Source organism: Lepus europaeus, chromosome 8 (assembly GCF_033115175.1).
Source record: "Lepus europaeus isolate LE1 chromosome 8, mLepTim1.pri, whole genome shotgun sequence".
NCBI lineage: Eukaryota > Metazoa > Chordata > Mammalia > Lagomorpha > Leporidae > Lepus > Lepus europaeus.
Window position 1 is genome coordinate 64,943,242 of NC_084834.1, and position 16,189 is coordinate 64,959,430.

The 16,189-nt window shown below is 43.6% G+C and overlaps 1 protein-coding gene across 10 annotated transcripts in view; it reads right to left on the bottom strand.

The window, feature by feature from the left end:
- The window catches only part of ALPK1 (alpha kinase 1), a 158,606-nt gene that overhangs the window by 20,443 nt on the left and 121,974 nt on the right, over positions 1 to 16,189 (bottom strand). For all 10 annotated transcript variants that reach the window (XM_062199726.1, XM_062199729.1, XM_062199728.1 and 7 more), the window contains 5 exons: positions 10,324 to 10,522; positions 4,126 to 4,185; positions 2,179 to 2,265; positions 1,368 to 1,444; positions 63 to 158 (listed from right to left, as the gene is read on the bottom strand). In XM_062199726.1, coding sequence (XP_062055710.1) covers positions 63 to 158; positions 1,368 to 1,444; positions 2,179 to 2,265; positions 4,126 to 4,185; positions 10,324 to 10,522 — 519 coding nt within the window. The remainder of the gene's footprint in view (positions 1 to 62; positions 159 to 1,367; positions 1,445 to 2,178; positions 2,266 to 4,125; positions 4,186 to 10,323; positions 10,523 to 16,189) is intronic.

The following is a 16,189-nucleotide window of genomic DNA, read 5'->3' on the forward strand; positions in this document are numbered from 1 at the left end:
TGATGCCAACAGTTTTCCAGGTGATGCCCCTTTGCATCATGTTTTTGAGAAATGATAATTACCAAGTTAATTTGTGGGTTGTTTTTAAACTGTTCATACTCTTTCTTGCTCATGGAAACAAAGATATCTGCCAGTATGCCTAGTGATGTGGAAATGCCCTGTAAGGAAAACACAAACAAGCCACCGAGGGAGAGTTTAGGTTAATCACGTTACTCCTCTCATGGCCCAGAGGCAATGCTTAACTCTACATATGAACCATTTGCCTATAATTATTACTATGATACTAGAAATGCTTCTTTTTTTGAAAAAAGTTTTATTTACTTTTATTTATTTGAAAAGCAGAGAAAGAGACAGAGAGAGCAAGTTATTGAATGAGCTTCCAGCCACTGGTTCCCTTCCCAAATGCCAGCAATGGCTGGGGCTGGGCCAGGCTGAAGCCAAGGGCTTAGAACTAGGTCCCCAACATGATTGTCAAAGACCCAACTACTTGAATCATCACCTGATGCCTCCCAGGGTGCATTTTAGTGGGAAGTTGAATCAGAAGCAGAGTGGGGTCTTGAACCCAGGTATTCCCACGTGTGATGTGGATCTCCCAAGAGGCATCGTAATTGTTGCTCCATAAGACCCTCCCCACCGAGAAATACTTTTAAACTGGATTCCACAAGGATTGGTTAGATCATTACTTCTTGAGTCACATGGATCTAATGTAAAGACAGCTATTTCCTGCTTGAGTTTCACTGGGAAATCCACACTAACTTGCCCATACTGCAGGCCTGAATCATTGGCCAGAGGAAGAGTTCTCACATCACATTCTACCTGTGTTAGAAAGGATCATAGACAGCAACTCTACTAACGCAGCTCAGGCAAATGTAATAACCTCATGCTTCAGAGAAGGATGAAAACATACCCACAGAATCACAGAGAATGGAAATTTCAAAGAGGGAAGTAAATGATGCTTCTTGATTTCTTCAATCAAGATGCCACAGAAACAATTAATTGAAGTCTTGGCTCATTCGACTTAAGGAAAAGTTATTTTACATATAATCAACTTGGTCATCTAGATTTTGTTTTGGGGTCAGATAGAGGTTAACATTATAATAAAATACATGAATGGACCAGTAGAAACAAATATATAAATAGACAGTTACGAATGAATACAGAAGCTCTAAATATATGCCAGGAGTCCACCTGACACAAAGATACAGGAAGACACAGAGAGAAACTATTATTTGCTTCTGTTCCTAGGACCTGGGAGAATAAATGAAAATAGCACAGATGAACTTGATACATGATAAAGTGGTGCTGTAGGGCGCTAATAATCACCCAAGGACAGATATAGGGAAGGAGAGAAAGAAATACTAGACCACCTTTTTATCTGGCTGGGGAAGCGTCATATAGCCTACGATTGAGGCCCATATCAATTCTGCTGCTTCATACCACATCCCTGAAAAAACAAACAAACAAACAAAAGGGTAGGAAAGAAGTTGGGAGAGAAACTGCTAGTCTCTGTTCTTGTGTTAAAAAATACCTTTGAAAACTAATTCAGAAAGAAAATTCACTGTCTCCCGTTGGGAAAACTTGAGGCTTGACAAGGTTGATGCAGCCATCTTTTTCCAACTTGTTTAATAGTTTTTCTATTTCACTGGGAAAGAGGATCATTATGTATTTTCTATATAGTATGTATTATATAGAAATAGTTATCTCTACCATTTATAAGATTAATAGTTAACATCTTCTATGAAACTTTTTCAAACCCTTTAGTCTGCTCTTCATTAAGGAATAATTTAGCTTTGAAAGTTTGTTTGGAAAGCTCATGGATACTCCAAGGAATGCACAAATTTGGTGTTATGGTGGGTTTACAGCAAGATGTCACCGTACCACATGGGGTCCTGCTGAACAGTCAGAAGCTAGACATAATACTGACAACCCTAAGGTTAACAGCCACTGCGTGAAATGATAGATTTCTCTAACAATACTCAGTAGAAAAGCATTTTGTTTTATTAATATTTATGGCACTCCTAGGCTATTAGGTGTCATTCTCTTTTTGATGAGGAAATTAGGGAGAGTGGGAATCTGCAACGTTGAGCCAGCCATGGTAAGTAAGACACCTTTACAGTAAAATCTCACAGCCAGACTTTGGAAATGGGCCTTGGGGGAAGGGATGTCCAATTCTGGTACCTAGCTTTTGCAGAATTTGCCCTCTGATCTGTATACAGACTGACTGCACCAGGATCTTGTCACTTTCACTGCTGTACTGCCAGGTACCTGGAAACAAACAAGAACAATAGAATTGTGTGGAATTAGCAAAGAGACAGCCTACTAATAGAGAGCTGTTTTCATGAGCACACACAGTACCATTCTGAGAGATTGTCTCAACTCCCTATCTGGGAAAGGACCCAACCTGTGGCCTCCAAGGCACTGAAGAAACAGAGTCCTGTCTGGCCTCCAGCTCTCCTTCATACCGTGCACTGTCCATGCTGGCTTCCTGTGTGTTCTCTAAACCACCACATCTGCACTTACTCCTACCCCTGCCTGGCACAGTCCTTTCCTCTGGCTCCCGAAAGGGCCAGCTCCTCCCAGTCCCAGCTTCAATGCTATTGCCTCAAAGGCCTTCCCCGATTCATTTGCCCACAGTATTACCCCTTGTCTGGTGGTTGCCTCAAGGACGGGCTCAATCCCACCCACCTTTGCATGTTGGAGTTGGTGACTCCACACTTGAAGCAATAGATTATGAATGGATTCATACTCCCATAATGAGACTTTCGAGGGTGAGCAGGAAAGACAAGCTGGTCCATTTGACTTGAGTGGAGGGTGTGGTGGACAGTTTGGCTTTTATTGCGATTAGGCAATGGGAACAAGATAAAGCTTTCCAAGTGTTGGGCTGGGGTGGATTTTTTTTTTCTTTTAAATCACTTTGTCAGGTGTGTAGCATAAAGGGTGGAGGAAGGCTGGGACCTGAAAGCTGCCAGGGAGCAAACATCAAAAATAGAGTCACATGCTACATTGCCCTTCCTTGCTCACTCTCTGTCTCATCACCTTCTCTGCTTTTGTCCTGGCTTTTCATCAGAGTATGTGTGCACAGCATGTAGAAGGCAGCAAGTGTAGCCACAAATGGGGGTGTGTGGTTACATTTTCCCAAGTGGCTCCTCACTGAAAATGTCTATAAGTTTCAGGGAGTTTGCAACCTGAAGTCCAAGCACATGAAGCTTAAAAGTAGTGAACATTATCTTGTGGGAAATTGTGCTCAACATTTTGGAAAATTGGACTTCAATGCCCAGAAACTCTGACAATGTATCTGAAGACCTCAATGATGTGCTACCCAATTACTGGGATATGCTTTCATTCAGGCATGATTAGATTTAGAAAGGCAACCCTTATCAAAATGACTTTTTCTTAACATTCTTGGCATGATAGAATTAATATTCTACACCATATCAATATATAGAGCCATAGCACACTCTCCTACACTCAGAGGCTTTTTGTTTTAAAGGTTTATTTATTTATTTGAAAGGCAGAGTGAGAGAGAGAGGGAGAGAGGGAGAGAGGGGGAGAGAGAGAGGGAGAGAAAGAGACAGAGAGAGATCTTCCATCTGTTGGTTCACTTCAAATGGCTACAGTGACCTGGGTTGGGTCAGGCTGAGGCCTAGAGCCAGAAGCTTCTTCCAGGTCTCTTATGTGGGTATGGGGCCCCTAGGACTTGGGCCATCTTCTGCTATTTTACCAGGTGCATTAGCAGGAAGCTGGAGAGAAAGTAGAACAGCTGGGACTTGAACCAGTGCCCAAATAGGATGCTGATGCTGCAGGCTGTGGCTTTAACCCCCTGTGCCACAGTGTCAGCCCTCACTCAGAGGCTTTCATTCCCATTTTTTAACAATGCTGCTACTGTGCATTCCTTAACACTTACCATTCTCTCCAATGAAACAGGGAACTATTAGACCTTGTATTTTTGTTCTAAGTTAGAGAAAACAGACAGAGACGTGAACCATTGGGCCAGAGCCACTTCATTCATTAGAGCTAGCTCCAGCTAGTTTTGGGAACAGCGGATGTAGTGTAACCATCAGGTCTTGAATGAGCACTTGGGGACGGATGAGGGTAAAGGCCACTGTGCAGTATGGAAGGACTTACCTGTTGCTCCATTATTGCTTATTAGACTGCTCAGGATATACTCCGCTTTTAAGAGCTTCCCTGGAAAGAAACAACCAAGTGTCACATGATTAGTTGTGAACTGTATGAGTACTGCAAGTAGTTCATGCTCTAAGATCAATGCTTTGTAGCAGGCAACATAGCTTCTCTAGGAAGCATTTTAGTTGAAACTTAAAAAATCAATCATCAGGGAGGGTGCTGTGCTGTAGCAGGTTAAGCCTCCCCCGTGACACCAGCATCCCATATGGCAATGGTTCAAGTCCCAGCTGCTCCACTTTGAATCCAGCTCCCTGATAATGTACCTGGGAAAGCAGCAGAAGATGGCCCAAGTGCTTGGGCCCCTGCATCCACATGGGAGACCTGGAAGAAGCTCCTGGATCCTGGCTTTGGGCTGGCCCAGCCCTGGCTGTTGCAACCATTTGGGGAGTGAAACAGAGGGTGGAAGACCTCTCTCTCTCTCTTTCTGCCTTTCAAACAAGTAAATAAATCTTTAAAAAAATCAACCATCTATCACAGATAAAACTGAAGAGGAAAGATGCAGTTTTTAGGAGTTAGTAAGGCAAGGTGGAAGTTGTATAGTTTTCTAATGCATACTATACAGCAGTGTCTCCTCTCTGTAAAAGCTCCATCTCCAGAGGTAAAACAGAGTTGCCTATGAACAGGACTATCTGCAGCATTGTCCCAAAGGGATTTGGGGATAGGGGTTGGAGGAGGGTTCTTTCTAACATTTTTCACATACTTGGTTACTACCGCATAGGATGGGGCCTAATCTATGGTCAGCTGTTTTCCCTATGTGGCAAACTCAGTAATTCATCATTTTAATCATCTCTCTAAACCTCAGCCCCACAGGATCTGGCTCCTAGGACTTCTTTGACAACATTTCCAACTATTTTTTCCTCTCCCTCACCTTTTTGAAATCTATGCATAGTTTTCTCATAATATGCATTTTATGAACTTGTTGAATATTCCTTGTATGCATAGATTTCAAAATTTTTTGTGCCAAAAATAAATGTACATTTAAATTTAGTTTTCACAAATTTTTCAAAGCACCTTGATATTGTGGTTGAAAGTTGGACAACATGGTCTCCAGAAATCATGTGGAATTATAGGAAAAATAACCAATGAACTTGCCTATGTAGCTAAGGGATGCCCAGGAAATTGCTGGAAGTACCAACAGGACCTTTTAGTTACACAGAGTAAAGTAGAGAAACAGAGATAAAAGGAGTGAATTACTTTATCTTTTAAAGCAGGATTTAGAGGAAAGCATTGCATGGAAGGCCCAGAATAGTCTCATGAGGCACTAAGACAATCTCAAAATCAACCAAAACCTGGAAGCAAAAGTTAAATTCAGGGCACTGTTAGGAAAATGTGGCCTCAGGTTCAAGATTAATTCAAAGACTCTTTGTTAAGACCTCACACCTTCCTGCCTGACCAGGCAAATGAGCTCCTAAGGGTGCTATTCAATTTTACCCTTTTTAAAAAAGATTTATTTATTTGAAAGTCAGAGAGAGAGAGAGAGAGAGAGAGAGAAACAAGAGAGCTTTTCCATTCACTGGTTCGTTCTCCAAATGGCCTCAATGGCCAAAGCTGGGCCGATCTGAAGCCAGGAGCCTGGAGCTTCTTCCAGGTCTCCCACATGAGTGCAGAAACCCAAGGACTTGGGCCATGTTCTGCTGCTTTTTTTAAGCACATTAGTAGGAAGCTGGATCAGAAGTGGAGCAACCAGAACTTGAACCAGTGCTCATATGGGATGCCAGCATTGCGGGCCATGGCTTAATCTGATACGTCACAGCACTGCCCCCCCCCCCCCAATTGCCCCATGATTAGCAGAGCTCAAAGTGGAACTCAGAGATAATTATAGGCATTGTCTAATTTAATTATGTCAAAGAGCTATCAAGTGTTCTGATGGGATTATATCATCTTGTTCTCAGAAGATCAAAGATCATCCAAAATGAAGAGACTTGTGAAAATCCAACTTTCTGTGGGCATGAAGTAGGCTGAGATATTTTGCTAAAAAATGTCTAATAAAAAAAACATAATGACTCAGAGAACAAGTCCAATAGGTTAAGAGAATCACTCTCAAAGAGAAGAGATGAGCCCTAAACAAGGAACATTCTCTGTCCATGGAGGAAGAAGACTTGGGATATATGGCTGGCTGCACTTGTGACCAGAACTTGAACAATGATTAACTTGTTTTCTTAGGGGCCGGTGCTGTGGCATAGCGGGTTAAAGCCCTGGCCTGAAGCGCTGGCATCCCATATGGGCGCCAGTTCTAGTCCTGGATGTTCCTCTTTCAGTCCAGCTCTCTGCTATGGCCTGGGAAAGCCGTAGAAGATGGCCGAAGTCCTTGGGCCCCTGCACCCACATGGGAGACCTGGAAGAAGCTCCTAGCTCCTGGCTCCTGGCTTCAGATCGGCACAGCTCTGGTTGTTGCGGCCATCTGGGGGAGTGAATCAGTGGATGGAAGACCTCTCTCTCTGTCTATACCTCTCTCTGTAACTCTGTCTTCCAAATAAATAAAAATAAATCTTTTAAAAAATAAATTGTTTACTTAGGCTATTAAGTTTTGGGGTGGTTTGTGTTTGAATCAAATGGTAGCTAAAACAGGGGCACCTCCACCCCACACCCTTAACTTTCTCTGCCCTATTTTTGGCAGAGATCCTTGGCATTTACTGCCATAAGAACTAACTATGAGATGAGCATCTCTAATACAAAAATCCAAAATGTTCCAAAATCTGAAGCTTTGTAAATGCCAGCATAATGTCACAAGTGGAAAAGTCCACACTTGACCTTATGTGATGAGTGGCAGTCAAAATGCAGGTGCATGAAATATATTGCATGAGCTTACCTGCAGCCCATGTGGATAAGATATGACACAGAAATGGATTTGGGTTTACAGTTTGTTCCATACCCAAGCAATCTCATTATGTAAATGCAAATTTTTCCAAAGCTCAAAAAATTTGAAATCTGAAATACTTCTAGTCCCAAGCATTTTGAGTATAGGATATTTGACTTCTGTGCATATGACTCATTTACTTATTGCTTGTCTTCTCCACTAGAATGTAAAACATAAGACAGCAGGTTTCTTTTTCCATTTTGTCCACTACTCTGTCCCACGAACCTCTGACACTAATTGGCACACAGAAGATACTCAACAAAGAGTTGTCATTCATCCAAATAAACAAGTGAGTTGTGCCAAGGGCTGTGCTAAGACTTGGAGATGCAGTGGTGAATCAAACACAGCCCTGTCTTCAAGATAATGATAATAAGAGCTAACATTATTATTGCTCCAAATCATATGAAGTGAATCTTGGACCTGGCAACCTCTGAAGAGCTGCATCTGTGGAGTGTTACAGGCAGAGTTACAGAGAGACAGAGGGAGAGAGAGAGAGAGAAAGAGAGAGAGAGAGAGAGAGAGAGAGAGAGAGAGAGAGAAAGCTTTCATCTGCTGGTTCACTGCCCAGATGGCAGCAACGGCCGAAGCTGTGCTGATCTGAAGCCAGGAGCTCCTTCCAGGTCTCCCACACATCACCCCAGGTTTTGGAACAAGTTTTGGGAATAGCCTTAGCTACTCCAAAACTTCATCAAAATTCAAACATGCAATGGTTCCCATAAAAGGCAATGCACAGGAGGACAATTTGGCATGAGTGAAGAGGATGGTGGGCCGATCCAAAGCCAGGAGCCTGGAGCTTCTTCTGGGTCTCCCACAGGGGCCCAAGGACTTGGGCCATCTTCCACTGCTTTCCCAGGCCCTAGCAGAGAGCTGGATTGGAGGTGGAGCAGCCAGGTCTCAAACCGGTGCCCATATGGAATGCAGGCACTGCAGGCAGCGGCTTAATCCACTATGCCACAGTGCCAGCCCCAAGCAGGTCTTTTTTTATTTAAATAATCAATTGCCTCTGACATCTCACCGTGTTGAATGCTTGGTCCTTTGGAATGTGTTTTAGTTGAAGACTAGAAAGTGCTGGATCAAAGGGGGTGATGGTGAGACTATGCTGGCCTCTCTTGTTATCTGTATGCTTTTTCCTTAACCTGAGAATACATCCCCGGCCAGTGCCGTGGCTTAACAGGCTAATCCTCCGCCTTGCGGCACCGGCACACCGGGTTCTAGTCCCGGTCGGGGCGCCGGATTCTATTCCAGTTGCCCCTCTTCCAGGCCAGCTCTCTGCTATGGCCCGGGAAGGCAGTGGAGGATGGCCTAAGTCCTTGGGCCCTGCACCCACATGGGAGACCAGGAGAAGCACCTGGCTCCTGGCTTTGGATCAGCGAGATGTGCTGGCCGCAGCAGCCATTGGAGGGTGAACCAACAGCAAAAAGGAAGACCTTTCTCTCTGTCTCTCTCTCACTGTCCACTCTGCCTGTCAAAAAAGAAAAAAAAAGAAAAAAGAAAAAGAGAATACATCCCCTTATTTCTCCACTCCAAGAGAGCCACCTCTCCTGTACTTCTTTCCTTACCCCTACTCTTATCTCCTACTTACACTCCTGCCTTACCCCATATATGACCCCTGCCCCAATTCTCTCTGAGATACTCAGTGTAGGTGAGGGCTGAGAGATGTTTGAGAGCAGAGATTTTACATAGAAAAGATTTCTCTCTGCGACTGTGCTCCTCATCATGTGGAACAGTCAATTTTAACTCTTCGGTAATGAGATCCAGGGCCTTTATCTTAGACATATGACAACAGCTGAGTAGATACAGGGCCTTTATCTTAGACATATGACAACAGCTGAGTAGCCTACTGTCCTTGATGGCAGGAGGGCCTACTCCTTACCCGGAGGAAAACGCGTGCCACCTTGGTGAGAGACACAAAACAAAACCAAGCAACCAGCCAAAGGAAACCTAAAAGATGAGTTGGGCTGTGTTAAGAAAGAGCTAAGCTGTGACTACGCCTGCTTATCATGTGAGCTCAGCTCCATGCCTCACCACAGCGATTGTGTATATCACAAACCATGCCACACTGACTCTACTCCAAATTCTATTGTTGAGAGCTGATATTAGAATCTCGCCTGGCCATGCCAGCTCTCACCATTCTGTCTCCCCGCCCCTTGCCTCCTACGCTCTGCTCACGTGTCATTCCATCCAATACAATCAGAAGGAATCTCAGTTGTCAGTTTCCACTCCGGTTCCAAGCATTATAAACGCTACCAGAGTCATCTAAAAGAAGCAGGCTTTTCCCAGGTTCAAGTCTGTCTCCCTACAGCTACTCTAGAAAAGCAAACAAGGAGGCGCAGGCACAATTGACACAAGCGAATGAGCATGGGCTTTTGAAACGTGAGCCTCCCAAAGCCCGGTTCTCCAGGCCCTTTCATCTCTGCGCCTCTCTGCATTCAGCGATTGTCCTAGTTAGTGCAGTCCGCAGAGCTCCTTTTCAAAGGAGATGAAGAAAAGAGATCCCCACCCGCTTAAAGACCAGAATTATTCAAATAACAGCAAGAGCTAAACCCAATCAACACGCGAGCCGAGCCAGGCCTGCTTCTGGAAGAGGGAGCTTGCCCTTCTTTTGCATTCTTGGGTCTTCCACTGTTGGGAATGAGAATAGCAGGGTACACTTCTCGAAAACTAACGGTTATCCGTCCTTTAAAGAGTCCCCGAATTCCCGGGAAGCGGACTTCGCTGTACTACAGAACGGACCCCGCTCCCCTCCAGCCCCCTGCCACACCACGTCTTAAGCTCGAATGTCAGCCTCATTTTTCCTTTCACTCAAAGTGACAGGAAAAGGGGGGGGGGGGGGGAGATACTTTAAGACCTAATCAGGTACTGTACCGGTGTTCAGAGTGATGAAAAAACCCCTCAAATTACTGCAGTGGGTTTGTCAGCTCCATTGTGCGCTTAGTCAAGTGGCCTTTGCAAAGGAGACAGGAGAGCGAGGAGAAAATAGTAGAATTCTAATCTGCTTTTTAAAGGCTCTTGCTCCGAAGTATAGCAATTCAGATGCCCCTGTTTGAAAGCAGCAGGACAGATTTGTGAGAAGACAAAAGCTCCAATTAGTATTTTCCACACCCTTTCACAATTTTCTCTCCTGCCTTTGGCTCTGAAACCCTTTATGCCAGGGCCTTTGTGCGGGCGAAGAGGCGGGTGCAAGGGCGCCGGGGCGGGGATCCCGGGCGCGGCGAGCTGGCACGCGGGGCCAGGAGCCCGCGGCCTTCCCGCCCAGGGCAGGCCCCCACGCGGAGGGAGCTTACCTGAGTTGACGGAGATTCGGGCTCTGCGAATAACCACCTGCGGGGCGATGGGCGTGGTGGGCTGCAACCTGTGCAGGCCTTTGGCGACCTGCAGTAGCTTCCCTGAGACGTCCAGCCCGTACAGGAAGCGGTCGGTGAGGAACACGATGGCCGAGGCGGTAGCACAGTCCCGGGCTAGGATGGAGGCGCGCAGGGCCGCCTGCAGCAACAGGCAGACAACACCGTGAGCCGAGCAGCAGGGCAGGCCCAGCACCCTCCTCTGGCTTTTAGGTATTTGCAATCCAAGAGTCCCACCAAGCCTACAGCTAGCAGGAGAAATGTGCTTTACTAGGTGACTAAGTCAAAGGAAAAAAAAAATAAATAGGAAAAGTCCAACTTAGTTGTGAGATAAAATATTATTTCCTTCCTCCTGTCTTCCCCATTCCATTTATTTTTTTTTAATTTTTTTATTATTTTTTTCTTTTTGACAGGCAGAGTGGACAGTGAGAGAGAGAGAGAGAGAGAAAGGTCTTCCTTTGCCGTTGGTTCACCTTCCAATGGCCACTGCGGCTGGTGCACCGTGCTGATCCAAAGCCAGGAGCCAGGTGCTTCTCCTGGTCTCCCATGGGGTGCAGGGCCCAAGCACTTGGGCCATCCTCCACTGCACTCCCTGGCCACAGCAGAGAGCTGGCCTGGAAGAGGGGCAACTGGGATAGAATCCGGCGCCCCAACCGGGACTAGAACCCGGTGTGCCGGCGCTGCAAAGCTGAGAATTAACCTAGTGAGCCGCAGCGCCGGCCCCCATTCCATTTCTAAAAGTATACAAGGGTTAAGTGCCTATTTCTTGTGGTTAAAAGTTCCAACGTGAAAGCTTACAAGGTGAAATTCAAAGCACCCATAGTTTCCCTGTTCCTTATCTATTCCTTCCCTTTCTTCACCCAATTTTATTCCCATTCACCTAGATGATGGTTTGGGACCCGTCCTTTCACAACCTCTTCTATCCTTTTATCTATATGGGGAGTCTTCAATATTTAATGGAAAAAGCATATATTGGAAAACTTATGCATGGCTTTCAAAAATTTTTACATGAGAGTAACACTATCTTTGACTTCCATTTGTCTTCAATTTTGAAGTACCCTTAGACTTAGACAGGAATTGACTCCTTCTTGCCTTGCTTTGCCTTCTCCCAGCCTTCGTTGAGTCCCCTCTCCGTTTCTCTCTCCCTCTCCTCTCTCTCTTCCCCTTTCCTTTTCCCTCTCTCTCCCTCCCTCTCCCTCTCTCATAACTGAGATCACACTAGATGTATTGTTCTGATGCTTTCTTTTTCACTCTTCATTACATCTGGGAGAATTCTCCACCCCAGTCTATAACATGTGCTTCATTTGTTAACTACGTTTTAATTAAGAAATACAGGATTTTAGATAACATTCTAAATTAGCTTAATCATGTTCAGTTGATGAATAAAAGAAGAGAAAGAATAAAACAGGCACAAAATGGAAGTTTAACACAAAGAGTGAGAAACAGATAAAAACAAGACAACTTTTTATGCAACAAATCATCAGCTTTTGTCTGTTACCTTCGTTCTACCATACAGCTAGCAGTTTAAGTGCCTTTATTACCCAATAGCATTTTCTTCACATGCTTACCTGAATTAAGCAGGCTCACGCACAGGTGGAGCCTAGAAAGTGCTGTAAGCATCGCCCCCTTTCCTACCACCACATCACCACACTACGCACTGCTTGCTTCACCACATGGTCTACAACATTGTGTACCTAAGTGCATAAGTACTGGGCGAAATGGTGCAGGCACAGTGCTGTGCTTTATATGCATCAATTCTCTCAGTCCTCCCAGCAATTCTGAGAGGCAGGTTCTATCACTATCCCCATTTTGCAGATGGGAAACCTGAGACTCAGAGGCGTTAAGGAAAGGGCCCTAGGTCACAGGACCTGGGACTAATAGCAAGGGTTTAAGTGCAGGAGATCCAGGCCCAGACGCTTCATGCTCACACCTCTTGTTACTATCCTGAATGAGGAGAGCTTCAGGAGCAGGAAATCAGTGACCTGATGCTCATAGCTACACAGCCAACACCATGCATGCTATCAGTGTTGCAGCACTAACTGATCTAAATGTGGTTTAACTTAGCAAACTCAAAACAGGAGACCTATGTTCTCAGTGAGAGCGAGTAGTTTCTGCTTTTCAAAATCTGCATGGAAGAGTTCTTTCAGCGTTTCAGTGAGATACTTACATATCTCCAAGAGAGCTTGACCTAAACTTTTACAGTCACCCATTCTAGGATTCTGCCTATGGTATTCATTCACATGATCTGATTTCTGGCTTACATTTTTTAATTCTTTTGTTATTTGATCATCTACAGCGTTGGATATTTAACATAAGATTTACATTTACAGTGTTCTTGAAAGAGGTAACACCTACCAATGGCCCTTCTCTTTGCAAACTGATTCTTTCTTAACTCGTTCAGGCTTCTATTTACATTATCAACATGTTCACTAAGTAAGAAAAGTTGCACCTGGGTTAATATTTTTGTTCTAAGTCAATCTTTGTTCTTAGTGCAACAGAGGGAAACATCGCTTCTCTCCTCTCGATATTTCCTACGCTGTGAAGGAAGCTCAATATCTGGAGCACTGCTGGCCTCTCTCTGACTCATTCATTCTGCTCCATGGGAGGCAGAATGAGTCGTCTAATGAGTAATTTCAAGAACAATCAACTGGGCATGCATAGCTTTACTATTCCCCCACCTGCCCCTTTTTAAACAGTTTTTTTTCTTGGGAACAAACTGTTTAAACTCACAGAGATTGGGAACGTCCATCCCAAATGCTGTATAAGGTCTGCAAAATCATTTGGTCTGAGCCTCCCAAGGCAACCACAGGTAGGGTTCGAAACTCAGACAGCCCCGTGGCCTAGTAGCTTAAGCTTCCATCTGTGGTGCTGGCATCCCATAAGGGCACTAGTTTGAGTCCTGGCTGCTCCACTCCCAATCCAGCTCCCTGCTAATGGCTTGGGAAAGCAGTGGAGGATGGCCCAAGTGCTTAGGCCCCTGCATCCACATAGGAGACCTGGAAGAAACTCCTGGCTCCTGGGTTTGGATCGGCCCACCTCCAGCCATTGCAGCCATTTGGGGAGTGAACCAATGGATGGAAGACCTCTCTCTCTCTCTCTCTCTCTCTCTCTGTGTGTGTGTGTGTAACTCTGCCTCTCAAGTAAACAAATAAATCTTAAAGAAACCCCACAGATTTTAAAAAACTAAATCTACAACAGGCTAATTTTTAAGTTGATAATTTTATATGGCCTGAAAATGAGTCATAAATATTCAAATGGCCCTTGGAAGAAAAAGTTGCCTACCTCTGTAAGGAAATACAGATTCTTTGCTGTTCTTCTGTTTCATAAATCTACACTTGATCTTAGCCAAAAGGCCAAGAAGCAATGTGTTCCATAAATCTAATAAGTCACCCTATCTGGGGTGTTCTGCTAGACCAAACAATTCTTGTGACTGGATGGAGAAGTCTGCCTAACTGGCAGATTCCCTGAGCTCTAATCGGAAACGCTATCTTCCTACTTACCCTTTATCAGAATTGAAAGGTAATCCTTGCTTTATTGTTTGCCTAACTTTTGTTTTGTTTCTCAGTTTGCTCATAATCCAGGAGGGAGAGGTATGATTTATTGTGTATTCCCAAAGATGTTGACATTAACCATTGCTTTTTGGAGGTATTCAAAACTGCCAGCTCCTGTCTTTGAAGTATAAGGTGTTGTGCTAATTTGTCTTGACACCTTTCTCCACTGCCCCTGCAAGATCAAGGCCATCCTGAGAGCAGAGAGGTCACTGATATCTGGTCCCATGGCTCTGTGGTCTGGCTTAAAAAATGAATTCAGCATTCACTCCTTTTTAATTCTGTCTATAGTTATTATCAAATGAAGTGATGGATACCAATTTTTTAAATTTGATCATTAAAATATATGCATGTATTAAAATATTATATTATACCCCATAAATATGTACAATTATTGTGCATCAATAAAAGCAAATAATCTAATAACAATTAATTCATCAATACAAACTAATAAATATAGAAAGAATTTGCTTTCCTCGTTCACAGTGAGCAAAACAAGGAGTGTGAGCTTGCGAGGGTCTGGACCTGGATCTCCCATGCTGATCCTGTTGTTTCAGAATGGAAAGAACCAGAAAGTGGAGTGTGGCTAAGCCACATTTATGGACAACAGAAAGAAGGGTCCAAATCCAGCTTTTCACAATTCTGTTCTTAGAGTTACATGTCTCTTTTTTTGATCTATCTTCATAAAACCCTTTTATTAGTTGACTTGAGTTAGCTTCTGTTCCTTTCAACCAAAAAAAAAAAAGAAAAGAAAAAAAAAAAAGCCTGTTGAAGTACTCAAAACTCTTTTTGAGCTTTGTTAAATAAACTATCAATCTGAAAAACACAAGTTTCAGTCATATCAACTGGCATTTCTTAAATGTAAACTCAAAAATGGAAAAGCAAGTTTATGGTTTTATTTGTGGTCTGCTCTGACTAATAAGGCCAGTCTCTGAGCAAGTGTCTTTTCAATGCTAGGGGCACCTAGATATATGTTGCCTTGTAACGTCAGCTGCTATCTTTAGAACTTGCAGTCTCTGCCACTGTCAGAGTAAGTAAAAAAATTTTTTTCAAAGTAGTACATAACATGAGATTATTTCTTTTAACCATTTTTAAATATACAGTTCAGTAGTGTTAAGTATATTTACATTGTTAAGAAACAGAGCTTCAGAACTTTGCACTTTGAAAATTTGAAACAATATACCCATTAAACAGTAATCTGCTCTTTTCCCTCCTACCAGCTCCAGGAAGCCACCATTCTACTTCTTATTTCTATGAATTTAACTACTTTAGATCCCTCATGTACGTGGAACCATAAAGCACTGGTCTTTTTGTAACTGGTTTACTTCATTTAGCATGTTATTTTCAATGTTTACCCATACTGTAGCATGCTACAGGATTTCCTTTCATTTTAAAGTTGGATACTATTCCATTGTGTGTATAAACCACATTTTGTTTATCTACTCATCTGTTGATTGATAGTTGGTTTGCTTGACATTTGATTGTGCTTAGGCTATTGTGAATGATGCTACTATGAACATACAAATGCAGAGATCTCTTTGATACCTGATTTGAGGTATATTCTCAGAAGTGGAATTTCTAGTGCTAGCATAGTGGCCTTATGGGTTAAGTTGCTCCCTGCAACGTTAGCACCCCTTATGGGCACCAGTTGAGTCCTAGCTGCTCAACTTCCAATCCAATTCCTTGCTAATGCACCTGGGAAAGCAGCAGAAGATGGCCAAATCCTTGGGCCCCTGCAACCATGTGGGAGACCAGATGAAGCTCCTGGCTTCGGCCTGGTCCAGCTCCAGCTGTTGCTGCCATTTGGGTAGTGAACCAGTGGATGGAAAACCTCTCTTTCTGTATCTTCCTCTCTCTCTCTCTTTAACTCTGCCTTTCAAATAAATAAAATAAGTCTTTTAAAAAATTAGTAAAAAAAGAAGTGGAATTGACAGAATATATGAAACTTAATTTTTAATTTTTTGAGGAACCTCCATACTGTTTCCCACTAAAAGTGCACAGGGTTCTATTCTCTCCACATCTTTGCCAACCCTTAAGGTACACAAGTCTCTTGAGGGTCAATTTGTCTTCTGCTTTCCCCCATGATTGGATCAAGGCAATTTGGAGCAGTGCCTAATCTGAGAAGTGGAATCTCAGTCTTTGGAGCTAGGACTGAACTCATTATTGAACCCAACAGTCACTCTAGGGACACAATATCCTTCATTATAATGGAAACACTAAGAAAAAAGACAAATAAAAACAAATTCCAAATGAAAAGAGTG